At 40.5% G+C, this 27,460-nt stretch overlaps 1 protein-coding gene across 12 annotated transcripts in view; it reads right to left on the minus strand.

The window, feature by feature from the left end:
* The window catches only part of NRXN2 (neurexin 2), a 2,907,124-nt gene that overhangs the window by 2,022,635 nt on the left and 857,029 nt on the right, over positions 1–27,460 (minus strand). For all 12 annotated transcript variants that reach the window (XM_040327841.1, XM_040327834.1, XM_040327835.1 and 9 more), the window contains one exon: positions 12,959–12,976. In XM_040327841.1, coding sequence (XP_040183775.1) covers positions 12,959–12,976 — 18 coding nt within the window. The remainder of the gene's footprint in view (positions 1–12,958; positions 12,977–27,460) is intronic.

Consider the following 27,460-nt stretch of genomic DNA (forward strand, 5'->3'; position numbering starts at 1 on the left):
GAGCTGCATTTATGTGGAAGATCTGACATCTATATGTGAGACAGCCAGCTGAGAGTCAGGGAGCCTGATCGCACCAAACATTATTCAAGTCATTAAACAGCATTGTGCTTGGTTTCATACACAGGGAGTGTAGTGAATGTGCACACACCCAGCACCTATTGGGACTACTATTATGGTTTTGTATACACACAATTGAATCATTATTTCTATTGTTGATTAAAGGTAACACCACAGGAGTTAATACTCAGCGCATGTCACTTTTATTTTATATAATAAATCTATATATATCTATATATATATCTATAATATATATCTATATATATATATCTATATATATATATATATATAATATATATATATATATACATATATATATATGTATATATATATAATATTTCTATGCCATTCTTTCTATTTTCTTTTGTATTCTTTTCGATTCTAATTCATTCTATACGAAATTCAAATTTTGGAAGATGGCTTCAAAAGTTTGAATTTCGTATAGAATGAATTTGAATTAGAATAGAAAAGATTTGAATAGAATAGAAAATAATATAAAATAATAGACTAAAAAACAATAGAACAAAAGCAAATAAAATATTATATATTTATTCTATTCTGTTCTATTGTTTTTCTAGTTTATTAACTTTTCTATTTTCTATTCTATTCCTAATCTTTTCTATTCCAATTCGATTTCATTCTATAGGAAATTCAAATTTTGGAAACGGTTATGTCACGAAGGTCCCCGCACTCAGAACGAATGCTTTCTGTCAGATACTGCTTCCCATAGTCTGGACATAGATACCAGATATTTTAGCTGCCTTGTAACACACAACGAGACGAGACTTGTATGTGTGCTAAGTATGGAATCTTTAATAGCCTCAAAAACACAATCTCTTAAACAGTAAAGAGGGGGGTGACCAGAACAATATTTTAACATGAGCTAATTTATCTAATCATTTAGCCAGACGAGGTGAGTAGACGCCCCGCTCTTCATTTCATCTGCTGTACAATACACAATCTCGTAGGCCCCGTACACACGACCGAACATGTCTGCTGAAACTGGTCCGCGGACCAGTTTCAGCAGACATGTTCGGTCGTGTGTAGGCCCGAGCGGACCATTTTTCGGGCGGATCGACAGGTTTCCAGCGGACAACTGTTTTCCTGGACTTGCTTTAAAACAGTCGTCTGTACAGACCTACCGTTCATGTCCGGCCGCCCGCCATCCCTCGCATGCGTCGAATGACTTCGACGCATGCGTGGAAGCATTTAAAAGGCAGAGCCCGCCCACGTCGCCGCATCATCGGCGCGTCATCGACGCGGCGACAGCACGTACACGCCCCGCGTATTGTTTACCGCGCGACTTCTGTTCGATGGTGTGTACAGCCATTGAACAGAAGTCCCCGGGCAGACAATGTCCGATGAAAACGTGTCCGCGGACCGGTTTTCAGTCGGACATGTCTGCACGTGAGTACAAGGCCTTAAGCGTAAACCAAGGACATCTCACACACACAATAGAGGCAATTAGCACAAAGATAGAGAGATAGCCTGGAGGTGAGGAAATTAACATCCATCAGTATGAAAGAGAGTCACATCTACAATTAACCAACCAACTTAAAATAGTCCTACAGATCTTGGAATATAATGTGGATAATAAATACATAATAATCCATCTCAGGTAGTCCCAAGATATCCTCCTCATGAATCCTATGCCCCTAGTGGTCATAGGATGATTTTAGACATAAGAAGGTCTGAGTCCTGTGACAGGTTAGTATGTAAAAAAAAATCAAATGTGTTAGTTATTTCTAATATAGTAGATTTTTTTCAAATGCGGTAGTTTTTTTCTAATTCGGTAGATTTTTTCTAATTCGGTAGATTTTTTCAAATGCGGTAGAATTTTTCTAATCAAATTAAATTTTTCAAATTTGATCGACTTTTTAGGAATTTGGTCAAAAAAATTTTCAAATTCTAATATGAAACTAATATTTTAGAATCTTTTCTATTCAAATTCGATTCTTTCAATAAAGAAATTCGAATTTCGTATAAAATGAATTCAAATTTTGAATAAGAATGGAATAGAAAAGAAAAACAAGAGCATAGAATAAAATATAATATATATTATAATTGATTCTATTCTGTTCTATTTTTCTAGTTTTTAAAATTTCTATATTCTATTCTAATCTTTTCTATTCCAATTCGATTTCATTCATATGAAATTCGAATTTTGGAAAATGGTTATATGTAATAAAAATTTGGATGTGGTAGTTATTTCTAATTAAGTAGATTTTTTTCAAATGTGGTAGAATTTTTTCGAATGCAGTAGATTTTTTCTAATCTAATTAAATTTTTTAAATTTGATCGACTTTTTAGGAATTTTGGTCAAAATGTTTTCAAATTCTAATATGAAACTAATAATCTTTTCTCTTCAATTCGATTTCATTCAACAAGAAATTCGAACTTTCGTATAAAATGAATTCAAATTTTGAATAGAAATGATTAGAATGGAATAGAAAAGAAAAACAAGAGAATAGAATCAATTATAATATATATTATAATTTATTCTATTCTGTTCTATTGTTTTTCTATTCTTTTATATTTTAGTTTCCATACATTTTAATTATTTTCCAATCTATTCTAGAATTCAAATTTATACTATTCGAATTTCGGAAGACTGTCATGTTCTATTTTATTACATTCTATTAACTTCTATTCTATTCTTTTTGATTCTATTGCTTTATTGATTTATATTCTATTTTATATTGTAGTTTTTAGAAAATCGATTTCTATTTTTTCAAATTCGATTCGAATTTGTTTTCAAAATTCAATTTAGATTCGAATTTCGTTCGCGTTTTTTCGAATTTGTTTAAGTTTAAATTCGTTAATTTTGTAATTTGGAAATTCGGATGCATACGAATTTCTGAATAATGAAAAATTTGTCCTAAATTCGTAACGAAACGAAATGCACATGTTTATCAACAAGTACAGACTCTTCGAAGAGAACTTGCACAATGTTTAGATCGAAAAATTCATAATAAACATAGATACTTTGCGCATAGGTTCTATGAGCAAGGGAACAAATGTGGGCGGTTACTGGACAAACAACTTAAAAACAGCAGGAGTCCAGACATGTCCATAGCCTATTAATACGAAACAAAAAGATAGTGGAAACTCAGGCCATAGCGAGAGAATTTCATAGATTCTATGAAATCCTATATAATATTCAGGTACCTGTGACTTCACAAATAGAGGAAAGGGAGGACCACAGAAGGGAAGAGATACGAGATTATATCAGGAGTCATCAATGCCTACCCTATCGGAAACAATTACAGCGAAATGGAACATCCAATCACAGTGGGAAGAGCTGAGCAGAGCAATAGCAGCCTTGCCGAAAGGAAAAGTCCTGGCCCGGATGGGTTGACAAATATTTATTATAAAAAATTCTCGGCTGAGTTGATAAAAACCGTTGTGCAATTATTTTAATACAATTAATGCAACTAATCCACTAATCCAGAAGCGCTGTTCGTATATATTTCTGTACTCCTAAAGGAATGGAATGATTCTCAGAACTGTGCCAATTATAGGCCTATTTCACTGCTCAACTCAGACACTAAACTGCTGGCCTAAATCCTAGCGCTGCGATTACAAGAACATATCGGGGTCTTAGTTTACCCGGACCAGACAGGATTCATGAAGGGACGTGAGGCAAGGGACAACACCATCAGGGCACTTCACCTTCTTCATTGGATGCAACATGGGCCAGAGAAAGCCCCAAAGATTGTACTATCAATGGATGCTGAAAAAGCCTTTGATAGGGTGAATTGGGGCTTTATGAGTGAATTCTTGAGGGGGGTGTGCCTGGGGGGCCGCATGATGGGATGGATAATGGCCCTTTATGCGGACCCAAGATCAAGGGTTAAAGTAAATGGCACAATATCGGACTATCTTAATATACGAAATGGAACAAGACAGAGCTGTCCACTTTCACCACTAATATTTGCTTTAATACTAGAACCATTTCTTTGTAAGATTAGAAGTAATTGGGAAATAGTAGGCACATGTATTGGGGATGTGGAACATAAAGTATTGGCCTATGCTGATGACTTATTATTCTACCTCTCAACATCACAGATCTATTTAACAGCTCTAATGCAGGAAGTGGGCAGATATGGGCTTCTGTCCAATTTCAAAATAAATTTTGAAAAATCAATACTTTTACCCAGCCATGTACCTCAAGAGATAGCGAGGACGTTGAGGAGGGCGTATCCCTTCGAATGGAAGGACTCCTTGTTCTATCTGGGGGTACATATCACCGCAGATCAAAAAATGTTATATAACCTTAACTACGTATCCCTATTGGCCAGGATAGTGGGGGACCAAAAGAAATGGATGGGACATTATCTGACATGGTTTGGAAGAGTGAGTGCTATCAAAATGTGTAGTTTGCCTAGAATTATATACATACTACATACAGTTCCGATCAAACTGCCAGAAACCTTTTTTAAACAGATAAGGAAGGCATTTGTAGCATTTGTATGGAATGACAAACGACCAAGGCTGGCCTATGACATCATGCGCAGGAGTAAGGTAGAGGGAGGAATGGGGCTTCCAGACATAGCAGTATATTACAAGGCAATGTCGTTGGTCCGAATTCTGAATTGGTGCCATGACTCCTCTAATAAAAGGTGGGTCCCACTGGAAAAAAACAATAGTGGGAAGGAACTTGGCAGGGGCCCCTTGGATCCCGAGCATGTCAAGAGGACTTTCGAAATGGACATCTCCTATGACCTGGAATTCCTTGTTAATATGGGATAGGTTGAATAAGGGGAGAGTATTCACCCCGGGTGTCCCCCCTGGCCCCACTGGAGGGATTCCAATGGTTTCCACCCGGGGAGCAGGGGGGATTCCTGGGGGCATAGGGGCGGGGGGGGGAGATGCCACATGTGGGAAATTCGCCCCGCAGGGAACCCTAGCAAATTAACAGGATTTGGTTACAGCTCTAGGGAACATACCCACAGCAGGATGGAGATATTATCAAATGACAGGATTCTTTAACAAGATGGAACCCCCACTGAGACCATTAAACTCAATTACGGCGTTTGAGGGTCAGTGTGTGCATCTGGGGAATGCTAGGCATTTGTTGTCTCAGATGTACAGATTGATATTAGGCTCCCAAAAGAGTAAAGTACCATACTTCATAAGGGAATGGGAAAGAGAATTAAATAAGGCACTGTCAGATGAACAAATTAAAAAAAATATTAAATCAACTTATTCTACATCTATAAGCTCATATGTTCAGGAAATGGCCTATAAATTTATGACAAGGTGGTATAGGACACCAGTTAGGTTAAATCAGATGTATCCAACGGCAGATGCCCGGTGTTGGAGAGGGTGTGAGCAAAGGGCTACATTTCTCCACCTGTGGTGGGAATGCCCCAGGATTAAAAATATTCTGGAAGCAGTAGCACCATGGATTAATTGGGTTTACGCCCCTATGCTTCCTATTCCATGGAACGTCCGGCCCTATTAAAGCCTACAGGAGGAGTATTACACCACACTTACTGAACGCAGCGAAATTATTAATCCCCAGATTTTGGAAACAGATCGCCTGTCCAACTCTAGTAGATTGGAAAAAGGAGGTCAATCGTATAATGGAAGCCGAAAGGTGGATTCAAGTAGTGAAGGACAAAAAAGGGGAATTTGAGACGGGCAGGCTGGATACAGTATGCACCTGAAATAGGCTAAGGATATGAGAAATGGAGTGGGAAAGCAGGGGGCATAACAGACTCATGAGGCCCCCAGGGAAGTCGCATATGGTCTTAGGTATGGAAGAATAAGGAGTTAGAACATGAACCTTGACCAGGGTTGATTATTTTATTTATTTTTTTCTCTTCTTCGCTCTCTTCCTTACTGATCTACCTTGAAGTCCTTTTTTCTACAGCTTTGAGAGTGTGGAGTGGGAAGTCTGCCCAAAGAGGGAGAGAGGGATTACAGTCATGTTGAAATAGGGATGGTAGGGGGGGAGAAATAGGAGTAGGGCAAATATAGGTGAGGAGGGACCTAAAGTTGAACCAGGATAGAGGTTGAACATTGTCACTAAGAGGATATTATATTCCTTTTCCCCCCTTATTATTATTATATGGGGGGGGTATGGAGATGGGTAGGTCACTTAAAGTGGGTGGGGAAGTAGATCAGAAGGTAAACACGGTCAAAGATAATGCCATCAGGAATAAACACATATTTTTAACACTATGGCCATTTGTGGCTTCTTATGGGGTTTTGATAGAGGGGGGGAAGGACAAATAAACCACAGTAGGTAAGGGGACCTTCCTCTCCCCGCTTCCTTTTTGGGGATTTATTTTATTTAGTTTTTATTTAGTTTTTTCTAAATTTGCGTGTTGCAATTCTAGTACAGGGAATAGGCCAGGAGAGCCGACACACATAATCACGGGTGAACAATAATCGAATACGAGGCACAATTTTAAAAATCACTATAAATTAGTTAATTCAATTATTATCTTAATAATGTCAATTTCCTAACTTTAAATTACAAACATTTATATATTTTTTTCTCTCTTCCCCTTTTCTAAATTTGCGTGTTTCAGTCTGGGAAACAGGCCAAGAGGGCTGACACATACAATCACGGCAGATTAATAGTCAACACTAGACACAATTTTAATCACTATTATTATTCAATCACGATCTTAATATTTAAAAGTATTTTTTTTTTCTCACATAAAAAGAATAGACACAATGGCCATCAGTGGCCTCCTTGGAAGTGGAATGGTGGTTTTTTTCTTTTCTCCCTACCTTTCCTTTCTCCTTTTTTCTCGGGGTATAGAAGGACACAGCTGGAGAACACATGACCGAAGTACTCAAGTAGAAGGAATGAAGTGTGTAGGGACAGAGCAGACACACTCCACTATAGCTAGGGGTGAAGTGGAAGAAGGGAAGTGAATTATAATCTACTTTTTCCACTCTTCTTCAATTTTTTTTCTTTTTTCTTTTTCTTTGTTTGTCTTAGGGGGGTAAGAATAACTGATAAGCTTGTGATAGGACGATTTTGTCGAGTTTTTTACCTGCAATGTTTGTGTCTATTATGTAAACGATTGAACATAAGAAAGTACAATGTTGTATGGAATGTTGTTAATAATTAAAACAAAATAAAACTTGATTATATAAAAAAAAAAAAAGAAACACTAGTTATCATTGTTCAATCCTCTCTCCTCCTGCACATCGCTTCCTCTCTAATGTTCACACCTCTCTCCTCCTGCACATCGCTTACTCTGTAATGTTCACACCTCTCTCCTCCTGCACATCGCTTACTCTGTAATGTTCAATTCTCTCTCCTCCTGCACATCGCTTCCTCTCTAATGTTCACGCCTCTCTCCTCCTGCACATCACCTTCCTCTCTAATGTTTATTCCTCTCTCTCCTTCTGCAAATCGCTTCCTCTCTAATGTTCATTCCTCTTTCTTCCTGCTTATCGCTTCCAATGTTCAGGCACAGCTAGCACAAAGTGTATAGGCCTGACACTGGCTCCACCAAGCCTTAGCAATTGCCGTTTGCAGGCAGGGGCCGCAGGCCCCTATAGTGAAGCAAAATAGAAAGTTGCTGGTGCTAGCTGTTTTACATGCGGCTACTGAGCCCAGTAAGCCATCTTCAGGCCCTGCCAGTCCTCCTGGCTGCAGCTGCCCTTCTCCACTGCCCATGACACCACAGTCCATTCCTTCTGGTTCTGAACTGATCCCAGACCACATCCTCCCAGTTCTCTCAGACATGCCTCTGAACTGCATTATATATATTATATGGACTGCACTATATACTCTGAACTGCATTATATATACTAGGGTTGTCCCGATACCGATACTAGTATCGGTACAGATACCGAGCATACTTGTACTCGGGCAAATGCTCCGATGCTTCACCCAATACCTGGACAGTCAGGGTGATTAGTGTGGTGGGGGAGTTGTCCCCCTCCATGTGCTATCCCCCTCTGTTCTCTTCTGTGCCCTTCTTCATGCTGCTGTCCCCCTCCGTTCTCCTCTGTGTCCTTCTCCATGCTGCTGTCCTCCTCTGTTCTCTTCCATGTCCCCCCTCCATGCTGCTGTCACCCTCCGTTCTCCTTCATGTCCCCCTCCATGTCCCCCTCCATGCTGCTGTCTCCCTCCGTGTCCCCCTCCTTGCTGCTGTCTCCCTCTGTGTCCCACTCCGTACTGGTGTCCCCCTTCTTTCCCCTCCTCCACCCCCTCGAGCTGTCAGGATGGAGAGCGTAGGTAGGAGCTGGTAAATCCAGATGTCAGTAGTCTGTTAAGACCCCTGATATCTCACCAAAGCCTCCAACAGGGCTAATAAAAAAAAAGAATTGCAATAAATAATAAAAACATTTATTGTACAAAATAATAAACAATAAAATAAAAGACACACGTACGTTTATTTATTCTCTGAACAAACGAACACCCAATGTTTTAGGAGAAAAGCGGGGTACGCACACCTTCTATGACGCCATTTAAATGCTGGTCAGCGGCTTTTAACGGTTGACACTGCCAAAGACACTCAGTGCCGGTCATAGGCACTCCATATTGTAAGTGCAACTTTTTTATCTTTTTTAATAAATACGTTTTAACATACTACACCATGATGAGCCCCTTGTTGTTGAGGATTTAAGGATATCTTGTAAAAGGGAAAAGGAGGCAACACCCACTGACGGACAAAGAAAAGACACCACTTTGGGGCCTATTATTATCTGGGGTCTGGTGAGTGTTGAGTTTAACCATTGGTGATGGTGGCACACCTTTGTCGGTTTGAAGAGATAGCTGCACTTTTCTGTATACAGCACTACCAGCATTGAACTTTTTGTTATACTGGAACCTATTGTATAAGAGCAAGATTGTCTGTCATTGGACTATTTTCAGTGCAGCTTGAACATTGCACATTCTACTGGCTTCTTGATTACTTTTAATTCATACATATTTTTTGGTATTTGTTTCCAATATTAGTTATTGGATTAATCACTGTACAGTTGGCACATTGCATATTGTGTGTTTGTTTTCTGAATATTTTATATATTTTTTTTTTGCATTGTTTGTTTTCACCATTTAGTCGGCTAGTAGTAGCAACAGTAGCCATTTTTTTTCCTTCACAGGAGCACATTGATGTGTATGCCGACACACCAATCCAAATCTTTGATTCACGTTTAAAATACTGTGTCACACTTGCATAAATTATATTTCTATAGATTGTTTGTATTTAGGTTATCCACACCAAATATTGGGTACATTGTGTCCCTGATATATATATTTTTTCACACATGGTTGATTGTGTATTATATCAGCCCACAGGTCACACCTCCAGAGATTAAACCCTCTGGATAATTAGATCAGCGCAGTAACATTTTTCTTTTTTATGTCTCCCTCTCTGTCCCACTCCGTACTGGTGTCCCCCTTCTTTCCCCTCCTTCACCCCCTCGAGCTGTCAGGATGGAGAGCGTAGGTAGGAGCTGGTAAATCCAGATGTCAGGAGTCTGTTAAGACCCCTGATATCTCACCAAAGCCTCCAACAGGGCTAATAAAAAAAAAGAATTGCAAGAAATAATAAAAACATTAATTGTACAAAATAATAAAAAATTAAATAAAAGACACACGTACGTTTGTTTATTCTCTGAACAAACGAACACCCAATGTTTTAGTGGCGCTTTAGCGCTGTTTAAGCAGTGCTTTTGCACCACTTTTCAGCCCCTAGTGGGCCGCTTTTAACCCCAAAGAAGGGGTTAAAAACTCCTGTGTTGCGCCGCTTTGGGAGCACTTTTCAGGCGATTTGGAGACGCTGCCCATTCATTTCAATGGGCAGGGCGTTCTCTGTCTGTCTGTAATAAGTACTGAAAAACTGCAGATTCTGTGGGTGGGTCTGTTGTCTGGAGCTCGGTGGGTGGAGTTGTGATGTCTGTAGACTCCCCACCCACCTCTACACTCCCCTTGTCAATATGCATTTTTTCCTCTGTATTCCTTACACTTAATTCTTCTATGATCACTATTATCCAGTCAAAATCCAGAAAAGTAACCACATGACTTCAGAAATGGAGTGGGGGTGGGAATTAAAAAATAATGCCTGTCTCCAAGCTAGTGCATGAGATAAGTAAATAACATGTCACTCACAGCAAGGGGGCAGAACGGACTAAGGTTTTCTCTCCATTTTATTTCACTGAACAATAAGAGGATTGCTCAGAGCTGGATTAACTCTGTGTGGCAAGACTGGGCACAGATGATAGGAAATCTTACACTGTACATTGTGACATCAAAAAAATAAAAAAAATAAAAAAAAATTGGGTTTACATGCACTTTGAGGCATATTGACGAATAGCATTGTATTGATATATTAAAGAGAAAATCGTGACACAAAAACAAATATAAAAGCACAGAAATCCAGTTACTGTGGATAATATACAGTATTATGTATGTACATTTTTTGATGGTCCTGAAATCGCTGACCTTTTTCACAATAATCAGAAGTGTTGGTCCCCTATATCTTCCCATAAGACATGTTGCTAGGTATTGTAATCAGCAATGTCATCATAGTACATAATTTAATTTAGACCATGTCTGCTTATATTCTGCATTCTTCAGTGCACTTTCTTGCATCTTAAACTGCACCTAAATTTCATTCTGCATCATCATTTTAAAAGGTACTGTTATCAGTAATGAATAATTTATGAAGTACATGTATAGTAAAAGAAATACAGATAAAATGCACAAAAAACACATATGCCGTTAAGTTGGGCCCATATCCTGAGATTCCCAAGTCCAACCCTAGCTAGCCACCATTGGATTTACAGATATTAAAGTAAACTTGTTAAAAACCTTGGCTATAAAGCTGAGCATGTAGAATAACATTTTAAAATGATCAGTAGATGTAGAGAGATACAGGCTACTGAAGTTACAAAAATAGTAATTCTTACTAGAAAAATGTTACTTTGCTGCTCACCAACTTTTATACATTCACCAACAGGGAGATTTGACAGGTGGTGTGGCCAAGTTTGACTTTACAGGATGATTCAAGTTTTCTATAAAAAAAATTCTGCCTATAGCCTTGCATCTACTTATGATTTGATGATTTTGGCATGCAGTTTGGCATGCAGCTCTCCATTTTTCACCATATACTCAGATTGAATTGTTTATGTTCATGACAGAATTATTTTAGCTCCTTTCAATTGAAACATTTATAAGCAACTTTTAAATGTACCTACCATTCAAAAGTGAATATATATTGCTTATACCAGAAATACATGTTATAATTTGTGGCACCTTCAAAACTACTTTAGCACATACTTTTCATAAGAAATATCAATCATAAAATTACAAAATTTCATTGTGCTTGAAATACTATTTCAGGATTTATTGCAATGTTTTTAGTGGCAGAAGGTTTAAAGAAGCATTGTTTGTACTCCAGACCATTACCCTTTTATTTTATAAAAAATACCAGTGTAGAAGAAATTATACAGCCATTGCACTTGGTTAATAGAGCACAAGATTACAATGTTTCGACAGATGTTTGTAATGTATAGGTGGTCTACTTTAAAGTGAATGGCCCTTCTGTTTATTTACACATCAACTAAGCTGTCAGGTTTTTTATTTAATTGAGCTGGAGAAGAATCAAACTCGGTAATGTTGCCAAGCCATGATGTTGATTGGTAAAAGGGTGAAAAATACAGCATATACTCAGAAGTCAAGATACTTATGATGATGTTTACACAACATAGTGTTACTGTATCTTAAACCCAAGAACAAAACATGTATATATTGCAGCTTACAAAACCTTAGATATAGGGGCTGCATTCTTTCCTCTTTATTGTCACCTAATGACCCTGCCAGTAAAACACTTTCTGTTGTATGGTGACAGCATCCACTTGCTGTACTATTATCTAGGAAAGAGCAAAGTTTTTACCCTAGGGGAGCAGAACTACAGAACACCTCCCCTCGCCTTATCTTCATAACTTAGTGGAAAGGTGTTCCGTTCTAGCCTATTCCTTTCCCAGCTTTGTAATTTTAGTTCAGTGTATAGGATGGGGGAGAAGACAAGGCAGACATCGCCAGCACCATTTGTCACAAAGATCCAGCCATGTTTTGCCCAAGAGTTGCTGTTTCCCTGCCTTCAGGCTTTCCATCATAAGGCCTGTAGGCACACAACCTCTCCAAAGCATCAACCTTTGCCTATATCTTCTTCTACATAGAACCTTTCTAGTTTTATTGAACTTAACTTAGAGTCTTGCCACAATGGGCTTCATTCACAAAGTGGTATCTTACCGCATCTGACCAGGGCATGCTAGGTCGTTGACATTTTCCATCTCACTGATTCTGTTTTTGATTTTTTTTTCTGACATGTTGGTCTTGGATGTTATAAGTTGGACTAGTAAATACAGCTGAATACAACAAAAACTGTGTCTGTCTTCATTTCAGACTGCAAATCAACAATGTGTGATTATTTTGAAAGGGGGATGATTCTTTTCAATACCCACTGTATATTTGTTTACCTTTTTTTCTTTACTACAGCACCTATACTACTGCCTGGTGGATGTAGTTTACTGTTTTAATCAAATCTTGCTTGCTGTCTCTCACTTTATCCCATATTCATCTCTCCTTCCCTTTAATCTAAATCTCTCTTGATTTTCAGCTCTGTGTTTTCCATTAAAGTGTAATTAGTATAATTTGCATAATGCTTGCTCATTATTATTTTTAGAGAAGTCAGGTGACAGAAAATGCAAGATGATTGGGGGAAGGGTGAGCAAACAGGAGAGAAAGTGTACTAGAAGAAAAAGTGACTGGTTAGAGTAAACTGAGAAAAACAATCAAGAAATAACAATATTAGGAATGTACAATTAAGCCTTTTCTCTTAGATGCCTAAGAAGTCTCAAATGACATTATTACAGGAGGCAATATAAGATGCTATTATTTAAACAAGCAGCTACTCACCTTCGATCACACGATCCTCTATATGAAAAAAAAGATAGAAAAGAAGAATATGTCAGTTACTTAAGCATGTAAAAGAGCATTACCTATGCAGAATAAAAAAAAACATACAAAGGATGATTATATATATATATATATATATATATATATATATATATATATATATATATATATATATATTATAGTTTATGCCACATTTAAAGATAATCTAATTGAGAAAGAAACTGTCACTTTCCTACTTGTTGTACCAGTTTTGTACACATTACCTAAAATTCATAAGAACCCCTCCACACTACAAGGGAGACCAATTTATTTGGATAAAATTATCCCCCCATTAGTGGCAAACGGGAAATCTTTTTTAAGAGGCACCAACGATTTTTTGAATAAACTGTATGATGTGACGCTACCTCAACATTCTGTTCTGGTTACATGGGATGTAGCAAGCTTATACACATCTATAGAGCATGATGTGGGTTTTATGTGCTACAGAGCAACTTTTCATATATGTGAACTGTATAGTGAGGCACAGATACAGTTTTTTGTTACATTGCTTAAGATTGTTCTTGAACATAACTATTACATGTTTGACAATGAGTTCTACTTGCAATTAAGGGGTGCAGTGATGAATTCCTACATTTTTGAACACCCTGGGCCAGATCCAGAGAGAGAGTATCTACTGATACACCGGCGTACTTTCAAATTACCCGCGTCGTATCTTTAGTTTGAAACCTCAAACCAAGATATGACGGCATCTGGGTTCGATCCGACAGGCGTGCGGCTTCGTACGCCTTCGGATCGCAGATGCAATACTTCGGCGTCCGCTGGGTGGAGTTCGCGCCGTTTTCCGCGTCGGGTATGCAAATGAGCTTTTTCCGACGATCCACGAACGTACGCGTGGCCGTCAAATTCTCTTACGTCGTCTCTAGTCGGCTTTTTCCGGCGTATAGTTAAAGCTGCTATTTTGCGGCGTATAGATAGACTTGCCATGTTAAAGTATGGCCGTCGTTCCCGCGTCGAAATTTGAATTTTTTTTTGCGTAAGTCGTCCGTGAATAGGGATGGACGTAAGTCACGTCTAAGTTAAAAAAATGATGTCGTTGCGACGTCATTTTGCGCAAAGCACGGCGGGAAATTTCGAAACAGAGCATGCGCAGTTCAATCTGCGTGGGGACGCGCTTCATTTAAATGAATTATGCCCCCTAATCGGCGATTTAAATTCCGCCCCCGTAACTTACGGCGCAAAATCTTCCTGCATTCGACTTAAAGCTAGGTAAGATACGGCGGCGTAGCGTAACTCTGATACGCTGCGCCTATCCAATTCTATGTGGATCTGGCCCCCTGTGTTTTTGTAATATGGGGTGATTTAGTACGGATTTATTGATGAAATCTTCGCCATATGGGGGTGGGGGGTACCCTAAAGAGGTTTGATTCATACCTAAATAGCATGATGTCAGAACAACAATTTAACACTTTTTGGATGTTAGGGTTTACAGGAAATGTTATGGAATAGAGATGGATATATATATATATGTAAAGCAAACAGATAGTAATTAAGTTATTGTTACACTTAAGCTGTCACCCACCAGCAGTGTTTAGATTGGTACCCCACAGTCAGATGACACGTGTGAATCGCATAGTGAGTGAGGCATCGATAAGACAGAAGTGACTGTTAGAGATGCAAAACAGACTTGCAGATAGAGGTTATCTGATACAACAGTTAACCCATCAGAGAGAGTGAAAGTGCAGTCTGAAAACTGACTGGAGAGTGAGCAGACAGTACAGACAGAACAAGAGATTTTCTTTTTTGTTTCACAGTATCATTCCCATCCTGCACAGATTTATTCAGTGATTAAAAGACACTGAAAAATCCCCAGAGAGTCTTTTCCTGACATTTAGGAATGTAAATCCCTCCTCTATCATCTTATAGGAGGGGTAAAACTATTAGGGACATGATTATCAAATATGCATTTCAGAGTAAGAAAGTGAAGGGAGTACCAATGTTTTTAGGTCCAAAAAGAAACGGTTCTTGCCCGGAGCTCGTGCCAATCTTGATCCCAGCCTCCCTGAAGCCTGGCTCTCTCCTCATATTTCATAGGGGACTGGGTGACTGGGAGATGGGCCGGTGGACCCCGACGACTAACCTCCCACACCAGAGGCCTGTCGCCATTCTGGGGCCTTTTGAGCTAACCCCATTCTCCTCACCCAGACACAGCACTCCGTGGAGACCATCCACTGCTCCATCTCCTGGGTAAACATACCCGGGAGAACTTCAGATTGCAAAACTCTCAGGTACTTGTCAGCCCTGCAGCACATTATCTACTCTACCTGCAACAGGCTCTTAAAGGGACATTCCCCCCCTGCAGTTAGATTCAAATATTCCAGCTCTCCCACTTATGACCTCAAAGGGCAAACTACTGGACATGTGAGGCTTTTGACCATGGCAGACATGTGAGACTGGGGCCCCGTCTCCCTGAGATTTCCGCTGACTGAGCTATAGCTTCAATATACACGTGAGTCACCTCCTCAGCCTCCCGCGACAGCCACGTACCCCATGGGCAAAATTGGGGATCAAAGACACAACTACTCCGCAACCCTCATGCCTCAGGCCTCTTCCACGATGGATCGCTTTCTAAATAGATCGTCATCCACGACTTTGGGTGCCCTTGGAGACACATGGATCACACCGAAACAGCCGGAACTGAAAACAGGTACCCTTTTTGACATTACCCCCACTCCTACATCAGGAGCCTCCCTACCCCAGCTGTCAGCGGACGTTTTAGACGTTAAACTACAATCCCTGCTCCAGGCCATTGCCCACAACATTGCACAAGAAGTGGGAAAACTAGCCAAAGAATTGAGAGGAGAAATTGGCCAGCTTAGAGAGCGCACTGACTCCCTAGAATATAAATTCGATGAGATGGTGCAGTATGTACAGGTGCTGGAGGAGGAAAATGCCACCATAAAAAACACAGTCACCCAGCTCCAAGCCCAGCAGGAAGACCTGGAAAACAGAGAACGCAGGCAAAACCTGAGATTCAGAGGTATTCCTGAAACTGTGGATGACAGAGACCTCCGCTCCTACCTTTTTAAGTATTTTCAATGTGGTTGCCCCCAATATCCCTCACAGATCACTTGCCCCTAAACCTCCAGCTGGTGCCAACCCTAGGGATGTAATTGTCAGATTCCATTACTATCATAGTAAAGAAGCTCTGACCTTAGCAACCCTTAACCAATCCAAAATTGAGTTCAAGGGATCCAAGATCAAAATCTTTAGCGATCTCTCACCTATTACTTTAGCCAAAAGGAGAAATCTTCTCCCTCTAACCCTGCATCTCCAATCCCACAAAGTCATGTATCGATGGGGTTTCCACTTTCACCTTTCTGCATCCCGGGATGGAATACAACACTCCTTACGTGATCTGCAAGAGAGCGACACCTTTTTGCGCAACTTGGGTATACCACCCCTCCCTGAAGAGGATCCTCCGCCACTTCCAGAAACTCCTAAACCACCGATGGCTCTGAGTCGCATCTGGACCCTGATGAGACAGAAATCATCCAAATCGGATTTCACACCCCAGAAGCGCCATTCCTCAAGATTTCTAACCTGAACGCTCTTTTCCTTGGCTGAGGCTGTGTAGAACATTTTACTTGACCCCCAGTTCCTGTGTTTTTTGAGTGGTCAACGACCCTTTAGTGGGTTCACACACCCCCTGGCCCAGGGGGTGCGCGGCTGTTTTTTTTTTTTCTGCAGCTGCCCTGGTTTAACGGTTTGTTAATTATACATCTATTGTTTTTAGATTCCAGGCAATTTTTGCTTTGGTGAATGGTGGGAGACCTCCCATCCCTATGTTCGGAGGTCCCCATGCTCCTTTTACTGACCCATGGCTCAGACCTGGGTTCCCTGGGGAGGCTTGGCCTCCCAGGTTTCTATTTGGATGACGTTGAGATTTTTATTTTCCTTTTGATCATTTTTATTTTTATTTTTTCATATTGTTCTTTTTCTCAGGTTCCTTTTTTTTTTCAACCTGAGGCTCCTAATCTTCATAGCATTATCACCACCCAGTTACATTGCTACCATTGTTTTACATGTTCTTTTGATACTTACTATGCATTTAATTTACTGTACACCATGGAATCCTTCCCCCATGGTATGTTGTGTAATATATGTTAAGCTTTTTCTTCTGACTAAGTTGCTATTTATATTTATTTATTTATTAAAATGCTCATTGAGAGCGCAGTCTTTATCCGAGGGCCTTGATGCGCTATGGCACTGAAGTTTCTGAGTTTCGGGCGTAGCTATTTTGATTAATGGATCTTGACCTTTACGAGTTAAATCTTCCCACCTGGACCCCCATGGCAGATTTATCATCCTGGATTGCTCATTTCTCACCCTTCCCTCACTATTGTCAGTGTGTATGCTCCCAATTCTAGTCAGATCAGTTTTCTATCCTCTATGTTTGATACCCTAGACAAATTCTCTCAACTCTTTATGGTGATCGGTGGGGATTTCAATGTGACTATGTCCCCTGGCAAAGAAAGACGCACATTGTTTCGATCGTCTTCACCTTCCAAACCTAACCGTCTCTCTAAATCATTTCATAAACTTATTAGAGCTTAAAATCTTTTGGACATTTGGAGGATTAAACACCCCACCCACAAACAATATACATTCTATTTGCACTCCCACAAACTCTATTCTAGACTGGATCATTTCTTTATCTCTACACCCCTCCTGACATCTGCGGTTTCTTCTGAAATCAACCCCATAACGGTCGGATCATTCCTCCGTACATTGGATGAATGCTACAGCTGCAGCTACAGGCATCATTCATACCCGGAAGAAAACAAAGCGGCAATCGCGGCTGTCGGCATGTGATCATGATTTTTTTCACCGATTTCATGCTTGTAAGCCTGGAGGAGAGATGTGGGGTCTTATTGACCCCACATGTCTCCATAAAGAGGACCTGTCACCAGGGCCGAACTTACCATTGGGCTTTACATATTTTTTTTTGTTTATTAAAGGGCCCAGAGGTCCCCAGGGCCCTGCATGGCTACCCCCCTTTTTTTATATATATATATTTTTCTTCTTTTTTTTTCTCAATTTGCGGCAGCCCCCCGCTTCTCAATTTCAGGCGGCAGCACCCCCCCCCGGTTCTCTGCTCCAGGGGGCCCATGCCTTAAGCTGTGTAAGGGGCCCCAAAATTCCTGATGGCGGCCCTGCGCATACCTCCCAACACGCACAGATCCTGTCGGACTTTCCCCGCACAGACATCACTTCTTCCTGCAGTCCCGCAAAAGAAGGCAGGACGGACACTGCAAGAGGAGGCAGCATGGAAGCAGGATGAACTGGAGCGGTGTGTGGAGGACTGTGGCTGCTGAAGGGAAGAAAGCCAACAGCCGGGCTAATGACAGTCTGTGGCCACGGCTGTTGGCACAGGTGAGAGGCACTCCCCCCCCCCCCGCCCAACAACTGCAAAACCCCCCCCAGGAGGAACCGGAGCGGTGTGTGAAGCCTGCTGAAGGGAAGAGAGCCGACACACTCCGTGTGCACAGGTGAGAGGCACCCCCCCGCTCAACAACTTTAATGCGTACCCCCCCGCTCAACAACTTTAATGCGCCCCCCGCTCAACAACTTCAATTCGCCCCCGCTCAACAACTTCGATCCCCCCCAATTCTCGGCTCCAGGGGGCCCCTTCAACACTCAAGCCCAAGGGCCCCCACCACCCTAAGTCCTGCCCTGCCTGGCACAGTGATTCCTATTACAAGGGATGTTTACATTCCTTGTAATAGGAATAGAAGTGATAAAAAAAAGTAAAAAAAAGTGTCAAAATTAAAAAATCAAGTAAAAAAATATATATATTTTTAAAACGCCCCTGTTCCTGGTAGCTTGCGCACAGAAGCGAACACGCATGCAAGTCCCGCCCACATATGTAAACTCCGTTCAAACCCCACATGTGAGGTATCGTCACGTGCGTTAGAGCGTGTGCAACAATTCTAGTACTAGACCTTCTCTGTAACTCTAAAATAGTAACCTGTAAAAAAAATGTAAGCGTCACCTATGGAGATTTTTAAGTACCGAAGTTTGGCGCCATTCCATGAGTGTGCGCAATTTTAAAGCGTGACATGTTAGGTATCTATTTACTCGGCGTACTCGGCGTACCCTAAGTATGGAAATTGTTTTCCAATAAAAACTACACTTTAAAAAGAAACAGTTATTTCCCCTGCTGAACCTGTGTTCAGTGCTCTAGTATCATCATGTGCACCTCATATACACATCCCCATACAGGGAAAACACAAATACAGTATTTTTTTGCACCATAAGACACTTTTGCCTGTGCGTCTTATGGAGCGAATATAGACCAGCGCCCCCCCCCGCACCGCCGCCGAATACCGAGCCAGCCACTCAGCTACTCAGCTATGGGTTGTGGGGGGTGTATAATAATAAGGGGGCGCTAATAGTAAGTGATAAATAAATTCCAAATTCTAGCTTGAAACATTATATTAACTATAAGGTCAACAATAAAATAGTGATTTAAAGTGCAAGTGCTTATATAATGACAACATCAAAAAATAGGTGCAAACAGGTCCAAAAAATGGTGACTAAATGATAAGCATTGGTAAGTCCATGCATCAAATGGTTGACTTGAGAGTAGAAACCATCACCACAGAATGAAATTTATAGCGTTTACAAAATGGATAGTTTTATTGCATTTTTATTATTTTGTTTTTCACTACTTATGGCGGCGATCAGCAATTTTCTTTGTGACTGCGACATTATTGCGGTCACTTCGGACAATTTTGACACATTTTTGGGACCATTGTCATTTTCACAGCAAAAAATGCATTTAAAATGCATTGTTTATTGTGAAAATGACAGTTGCAGTTTGGGAGTTAACCACAGGGGGCGCTGATGGGGTTATGTGTGACCTCATGTGTGTTTACAACTGTAGGGGGGTGTGGCTGTAGGTGTGATGCCATAGATTATGTATCCCTATAAAAGGCATCACACGATCGATGACGCCGCCACAGTGAAGAAGGGGAAGCCGTGTATACACACGGCTCTCCCCATTCTTCAGCTCCGGGGACCGATCGCGGGACTCCAGCGGCGATCGGGTCCGCGGGTCCCGCGGTCCCGGTCACGCAGCTTCGGACCGGGTTGCGGGTGCGCGCCCACGGCTGGACAATAGCACAGCACGTACCTGTACGTGCATGTGCCCAGCCGTGCCATTCTGCCGACGTATATGTGCAGGAGGCGGTCCTTAAGTGGTTAATAAAACAATTATTACAAATTAATTCTAATACATAAAAGACATTAAACAGGTAATTAATTTACTTGCGGGGATTACACCAGAAAGTGGATTATGGTTGGTTACAGCCGACGTCACCTCATTGTACACAATCATTCCACATAATTTGGGTCTTGATGCCGTTAATTTATATTTGAGAAGAGAATCTGGATTGGCCTCAATTCAGATTGAGTTCATCATGGAGCTTCTTAAATACGCGGCCACCCACAACTATTTATTTTTTGACCATCAATTCTATCGTCAAGATAAGGGTGTAGCAATGGGGGCTAAATATGCCCCCAGTTTGGCCAATCTTTTCATGGCCAAGTGGGAGGAGGACTTCATCGATTGTCACAGTAGACCTGAGGTGGTTTTGTGGGCGCGATATATCGATGACGTCCTCCTCCTATGAAATGGCAGTGAGCCGGATCTGTTGACCTTTATGTCATCCCTCAATTTGAATTACAGAGGTATTAAATTCAACTTTGAAGCAAGTAAGGAGCACATTAATTTTCTGGACCTTACGATTAAAATCGGGGACTTACTTCAAGGCCACAGACAAAAATTCTTACATAGCCACGGACAGTTGCCATCATGAATCCTGGCTTAAAGTGGAGGTTGACCCAAAAAATCAATTTTTAACATTAGATTGAGGCTAATTGTGGGAAGCACAATCGGGTGTTCTTTTTTTAAATCAATGCAGTACTTACCGTTTTAGAGATAGATGTTCTCCGCGGCTTCCGGGTATGATCTTCGGGACTGGGCGTTCCTATTTGATTGACAGCCTTCCGACGGTCGCATAAAGTGCGTCACGAGTTCCCGAAAGTAGCCGAATGTCGGTGCGCAGGCGCCGTATAGAGCCGCACCGACGTTCGGCAACTCGTGACGCACTGTATGCGACCGTCGGAAGACTGTCAATCAAATAGGAATGCCCAGTCCCGAAGATCATACCCGGAAGCCACGGAGAACATCCATCTCTAAAACGGTAAGTACTGCATTGATTTTAAAAAAAAAACCTGATTCTGCTTCCCACAATTAGCCTCAAACTAATGGTAAAAAAAATTTGGGTGAACCCCTGCTTTAAAGCTGTGCCCCGTGGGCAGTTTACACGTCTTAGAAGAAACTGCACTGAGGTAGGGACATTTGATGAACAAGCCTCCATACTATCAACCAGGTTTTTGGAGAAAGGATATGATTCAGAAACACTAATTTAAACCGTTAGAAGTGTTAGAGAAATGGACAGATTGTCACTTCTGGTAGAGAGGACTGAACAAAGGGTTAATAAAGTATCTGTACCCTTCATTACCACTTTCTCTGTACAGCATCGGAAAGTTAAACAGATGATTCAGAAGCACTGGCATATACTAGAAAGTGATCGTATACTGAAGAGTATACTGCCTGAAAAACCTAAAGTCGTTTTTAGAGGTGCTCAGGGGCGGACTGACCATTGGGACTCTCGGGCACTGCCCGAGGGCCCCATGCCACTAGGGGGCCCCATCATGGTTGCCAGGCTCAGTAAAACCAGGGACAGTATGTAAAAATCTGTGTTTTTTTTTTTACATCTGTCTCTGCTATGTCTTAAACCAACATGCTTTTGATGTGAAAATCCTGAGATTTTAGCTGCCCTGCCTCTGCACTGCCTCCTGGCGTGGTGGCCATCTGTAAGCCCAGGGGCCCCATAATCTTCTATTGCCCGGGGGCCCCATGAGTTGTCAGTCCACCCCTGGAGGTGCTTCGTCTAATAAGCTCTATTCACAGCTCACACTTTTGTTTTAATGGTGGAAACCACATGACTTTAGCGCTTTTCTTTTAGGAATTGAATATATACTTTTAGATGTTTTACACGAGACACTTGTATAATCACTAATATGCTAGAGTCACTTAATGTTTCTCACATGTATTAATGTCCCTTAATAATTAGCATTCAATATTCAGTTAAGGGGTTGGATCATTGATCTAGGCTTTGACTCTAGACCTGAGTGATCATAATTGAGTCATTTTCCTTGCACTTATTATATTTATTTAATATTTAACCATTTCCATACATCCAAGATATGTCTCATTTGTTTGATTCCAATTGATTTTGGTACCAATACAAGTGGACATATACACTTTTGAGGGTTTTTCTCAAGTAGGTCCATATTGTGAATAGGATCTCAATTCTTTTTCCTTCTTTTTGTTTTATGATGGTACATTTGTACTTATGGGGCGCCATGAAGTAACAATGTCCCATTGATACGCTCATTCACTAGTGTTTTTGTATTACTGATATTGACCACTAGATGTCGCTCTAGCGGGTGATAAACATCTAGGTTTGCATATATCCATAGAGTCCATAGACTTTCTATTGTCAATATTTTGGATTGTGTATTAATTCATTCAGAGACAAAATCCAAATTCAGTTTATGGTTTTTGATCTAAGGCCTCGTACACACAATCAGTCCAAACCGATGAAAACGGACTGAAGTTCAGTTTCACCGGTCCAAACCGACCGTGTGTACGCCCCATCGGTCTGTAATCCTTCAGTCCAGAAACAGAGAACTTGCTTTAACCACTTAAGGACCGCCTCCTGCACATATACGTCAGCAGAATGGCACGGCTGGGCACATGTACATACAGGTACGTCCTGTACTAGTACCCAGCCATGGGTCTGGGTACTAGTACAGGACTAGTAACTCCCAAACTGCAATTGTCATTTTCACAATAAACAATGCATTTTAAATGCATTTTTTGCTGTGAAAATGACAATGGTCCCAAAAATGTGTCAAAATTGTCCGAAGTGTCCACCATAATGTCACAGTCACGAAAAAAATCACCGATCGCCGCCATTAGTAGTAAAAAAAAAAATAATTTTGCGCAAACCAACCGATAAACGCTTATTGTGATTTTTTTACCAAAAATAGGTAGAAGAATACGTATCGGCCTAAACTGAGGAAAACATTTTTTTTATATATTTTTGGGGGATATTTATTATAGCAAAAAGTAAAAAATATTGAATTTTTTTCAAAATTGTCGCTCTATTTTTGTTTATAGCGCAAAAAATAAAAACCACAGAGGTGATCAAATACCACCAAAAGAAAGCTCTATTTGTGGTAAAAAAAAGGACGCCAATTTTGTTTGGGAGCCACGTCGCACATCCGCGCAATTTCAGTTAAAGCGACGCAGTGCTGAATCACAAAAAGGGGCAAGGTCCTTTAGCTGCATTTTGGTCCGGGTCTTAAGTGGTTAAAATTGGACCGATGCACGCCTGACCGATAGGTCAAAACCGATGGTTAGTACGCAAAAGCATCAGTTCCAAACACGGGCATGCTCAGAATGAAGTCGACGCATGCTTGGAAGCATTGAACTTCATTTTTTTCAGCACGTCGTTGTGTTTTATGTCACCACGTTGGACTCGATCGGTTTTTGAACTGATGGTGTGTAGGCACATCAGACCAACAGTCTGCTTCATCGGTGAACCGATGAAACTGAACTTCAGTTTGTTTTCATCGGTTTGGACTGATCGTGTGTACGAGGCCTTAGTGTTATTTGTTTTTTTCTTTCTATCACCATTATTGCTGAGGGGTGTTGAGGTGGCTGCATGGTGCACCCTAGCAGCCATCATATGTCACTGTTTTGATATAGCAGTTAGCCTTTCATATATATCACTAGAGATTACCCACTTGCATACGTTTCTGTTTGTCAAGAAGGGTGGTTGAGGTAGCGCGATTTATATTTCTCTTATGTCTTTTTCTTGTATTTATTGTTTACACAGTAATCGCAGCACCTGGAGGGAATAGACTGTGACTACGTTGCAGGTCTTTTTCTCTCCTTTCTTCTTTCTGTTATTTTAGCGCAGTTTCTTTCCAATTATTAATATAAAACATAAATGATTTAAAATAGTTAATAAAACAATTATTACAAATTAATTTGAATATAAAAAGGTGCTAATATGAAAAAGTGCCAATATAAAAGAGAAAATTGGTACCAATCCCTAAATGAATTCTCTAGAAATCAGTAAAAATTGATTAATGTACCTCAACATTAGGAACTTACTCATTGGTTAAAAAAGCAGTTTAGATCAACATCTATGTTGAGACCTGCCGGCTGGAGTGTATCTAAATTAAATAACCATTTTGTTTCATTTTGCTAAATTGATTTTTTGAGGGTGGTTCCACTCCAATACTTTTTAACCCTGTCGATCCCATAAAATGTAAGTAATGTGGGATCTTGATTGTGAAATAACCTAAAATGATTGGATATGCTATGTTTCGGAAACCCTTTGACAATATTTGCGATATGCTCATTAATTCTTGTACGTAACTTACGTGTAGTGCGCCCTACATACTGCTTAGGGCAGGGGCACTCCAACACATATGTGATATATTCTGAATCGCATGTGATTAGCGACTTGATTTTGAAATTATGTTTAGTTACTACTGATTGGAAATTGGTAATTTTCCTTTTAGTTCTTTTAGACGTTTTGCAGGCTTTACAACGAGTACAATAATAGAAACCCTCTCTGTCAATAAAAGTGGACAAAGCTTTTGGAGGTTCAGGGATATTACATGCAATCCTGTTTCGCAGTCCAGGTGCCCTTTTGTAGATAAATTGTGGTTTTGCTGGTAATACTAATTGTAAGTCTCTTTATCTTTTAACAGAATTGGCCAATGTTTTTTAAATATTTGTTCCACTTCCTTGTACTGGCAGTTAAAGCCTGTCAAGAAAGCCATGTCTGCTTTGAATGGTACTTTGGGTTTTGTTACCAAGAGGTCTTCCCTATTCATATGCGATACCTGTGTCTGACATTGTTGCAAAACTTGGGGTGAGTAACCCTTTTCTATGAATTTTCTTGTGAGAACTGAGGATTGGGTCTCATAATCTGTAAGGTTATTGCAATTCCTCCTGATCCTCATGTATTGTCCCTTTGGGATAGCTGAAAGCCATTTGGGATGATGGCAACTATGTATAGGTACATGAGAGAGTGGGTAACCGCTCAAAGAGAACCAGGTAATCTGATTCCTGTGGTCCGAGCCAAGGGTGCAGGCAGTGCAATCAAAATGCAGGTTAGGATGAAGGAAAAAAGGTGGGACAGCCGCACTCCAAAAAAACTCCTCCTTTAATTAAAAATCACAAAATACATGCCACAGCAAAAAACAGCACAACAAAAGAAAAGCTGACGTTTCGCACTATGCCTTAGTGCTTCTTCATAGCTATGTATAGGTACATAACCATTACGGTCAGTCTCTTCAAAAAAAGTCTGTGTGGTGATACAATCATTGATATTAGTCAATACTAAATCCAAATAGTTGATTGATGTTTTATTCCATATGGCTGTGAATTTTAATCCATATTTGTTGGAATTCATCATACTGACAAAATTCACTAGGCTGGTTTCAGAGCCTTCCCATAACAGTACAATATCATCTATGTTAGGCATGTGCAAAAGGGAAAAATGTGTTTTGTTTCATTTTAATTCGTTATTTAATTAATTTCGTTAAGTTAGATTCGTTACATGTGTTAAATTCGTTTTCGCAATTTGTTCGTTTTCGACCGAATTTAAAAAAATCCGGTCGAATTCGAAAATATTTCGACCGGATTCGATAATATTTCAATCAGATTCGAAAACAAATTCTATTCGAATCGAATTCGAAAACAATTCGATTAGAAAACAAATTCAAAATGAAAATTGAAAGCAAATTTGAATCAAAATATAAATGATTTCTAAAAAAGAATACAATAAAATAGAATATAAAATAATAAAACAATAGAATGAAAATCAAAGAATTTTATTCTACTCTATTCTAATATTTTTCTATTCGAATTTGAGTTCATTCTATATGAATTTCGAATTTCAGAAGATGGTTATATATATAAATGTGGGGTTGTTTTGGCGCTAAACACCGTGCGTTTTTTCCAACACGGTGCTGACGCCTCCCCCTCATCACGCATGCCCACGTGGCGTTGGAGCCATTGGCGTGCGGACCCATTTAAGCCGTACCCCGGGCAGACCACACTATGCATGGTCCTCTCCTGGAGCATGGCCATACTTCCTATACCTCATAGCCGGGTTATACATGGATCAGCTGCAGATACTATAGTCTGCTTCTTATCTTCCACTCCTTGTTCTCAACTTAGTACTTATTCTTTTTGGCCCATTTGCGCATTTCATACAATTCTGCATGTCTTACAGATATCCTGTATGCTGCCCCTTATTATCTTCTACTATGTTGGAGCCATTACCACCCTGGGAATCCCTTTCCCCCCCTGGCTTGTATATTTGGGTCCCACTGCACGCCTTTTGCCTCCACAACTCCTGGACTAGACTGCCCTATGGGGAGTCTCCAGCTCTCATATGCTAACTGTCGCATGTTTATTGTGAGTACCCCCTGTTTAGGGTTTGTTTGTTTTCCATCTCTAATCCCTACTTGGGATATATGCTTACCTTTGATCCCTCTTGCATGTTAGTGATCCCTCAACTTACATACTCTATTTCAGATATTGACATTGCTGCTCCTGATGAGTGAATATAAACACTCCATGAAACGCGTAGAGCCTCTGTACACGCAACTTTGGGCACACTCTGTACACGCAACCTTCCACACAGGAACCTATCTATGAAGTCTAACCCAGCCTACTGCTGGGTAGACAGTGCTGGTCATACAGCAGAAAAACAATAGTATTTTGATTTTTTATCACACAGAAAAATCAATCCTCTCCTCACCTTCACAGAAGACCTTCTGGCTCTGCTCTCCTTACTCACAAAGACTCAGGATGATGCAGCCAATTAGTGGTAATCCTCTGGGATACTTATAGAGGCCTTAATTGCCTCATTCTGAACAGCTGGAGTCTTCCAACGGCCTCAAACCTTCCCTGGCTACATTTTTCAGCCGATGCCTAATAACAATTGATGTATTGTCTAACAAGGCAGAAATGTATGTCCCGTCTGTGACAACACCCACAGATTTACCTGACTTCCTGTCACATACCCCCCCCCCCCTCTTGTTTCAACCCTAGGGTTGGGACACAGTTTGCCAGGCAGGCATGCACTCGGGACAACCCATTTTTTTTTCGGGTGCGCTTCCAGGTAAGTCCTACCCTAACTCTCCATGGGATCCCACTTTTTTGATATAGGGAACCTAAGGTGTTCCCAATACTTTGCCTGATGGGGAACCACCTTTTCCCTCAGCGACACCAGATTTTCCCATTACACAGGTTTTTTTGGTTTAACAACTTGTCTG

Source organism: Rana temporaria, chromosome 11 (assembly GCF_905171775.1).
Source record: "Rana temporaria chromosome 11, aRanTem1.1, whole genome shotgun sequence".
NCBI lineage: Eukaryota > Metazoa > Chordata > Amphibia > Anura > Ranidae > Rana > Rana temporaria.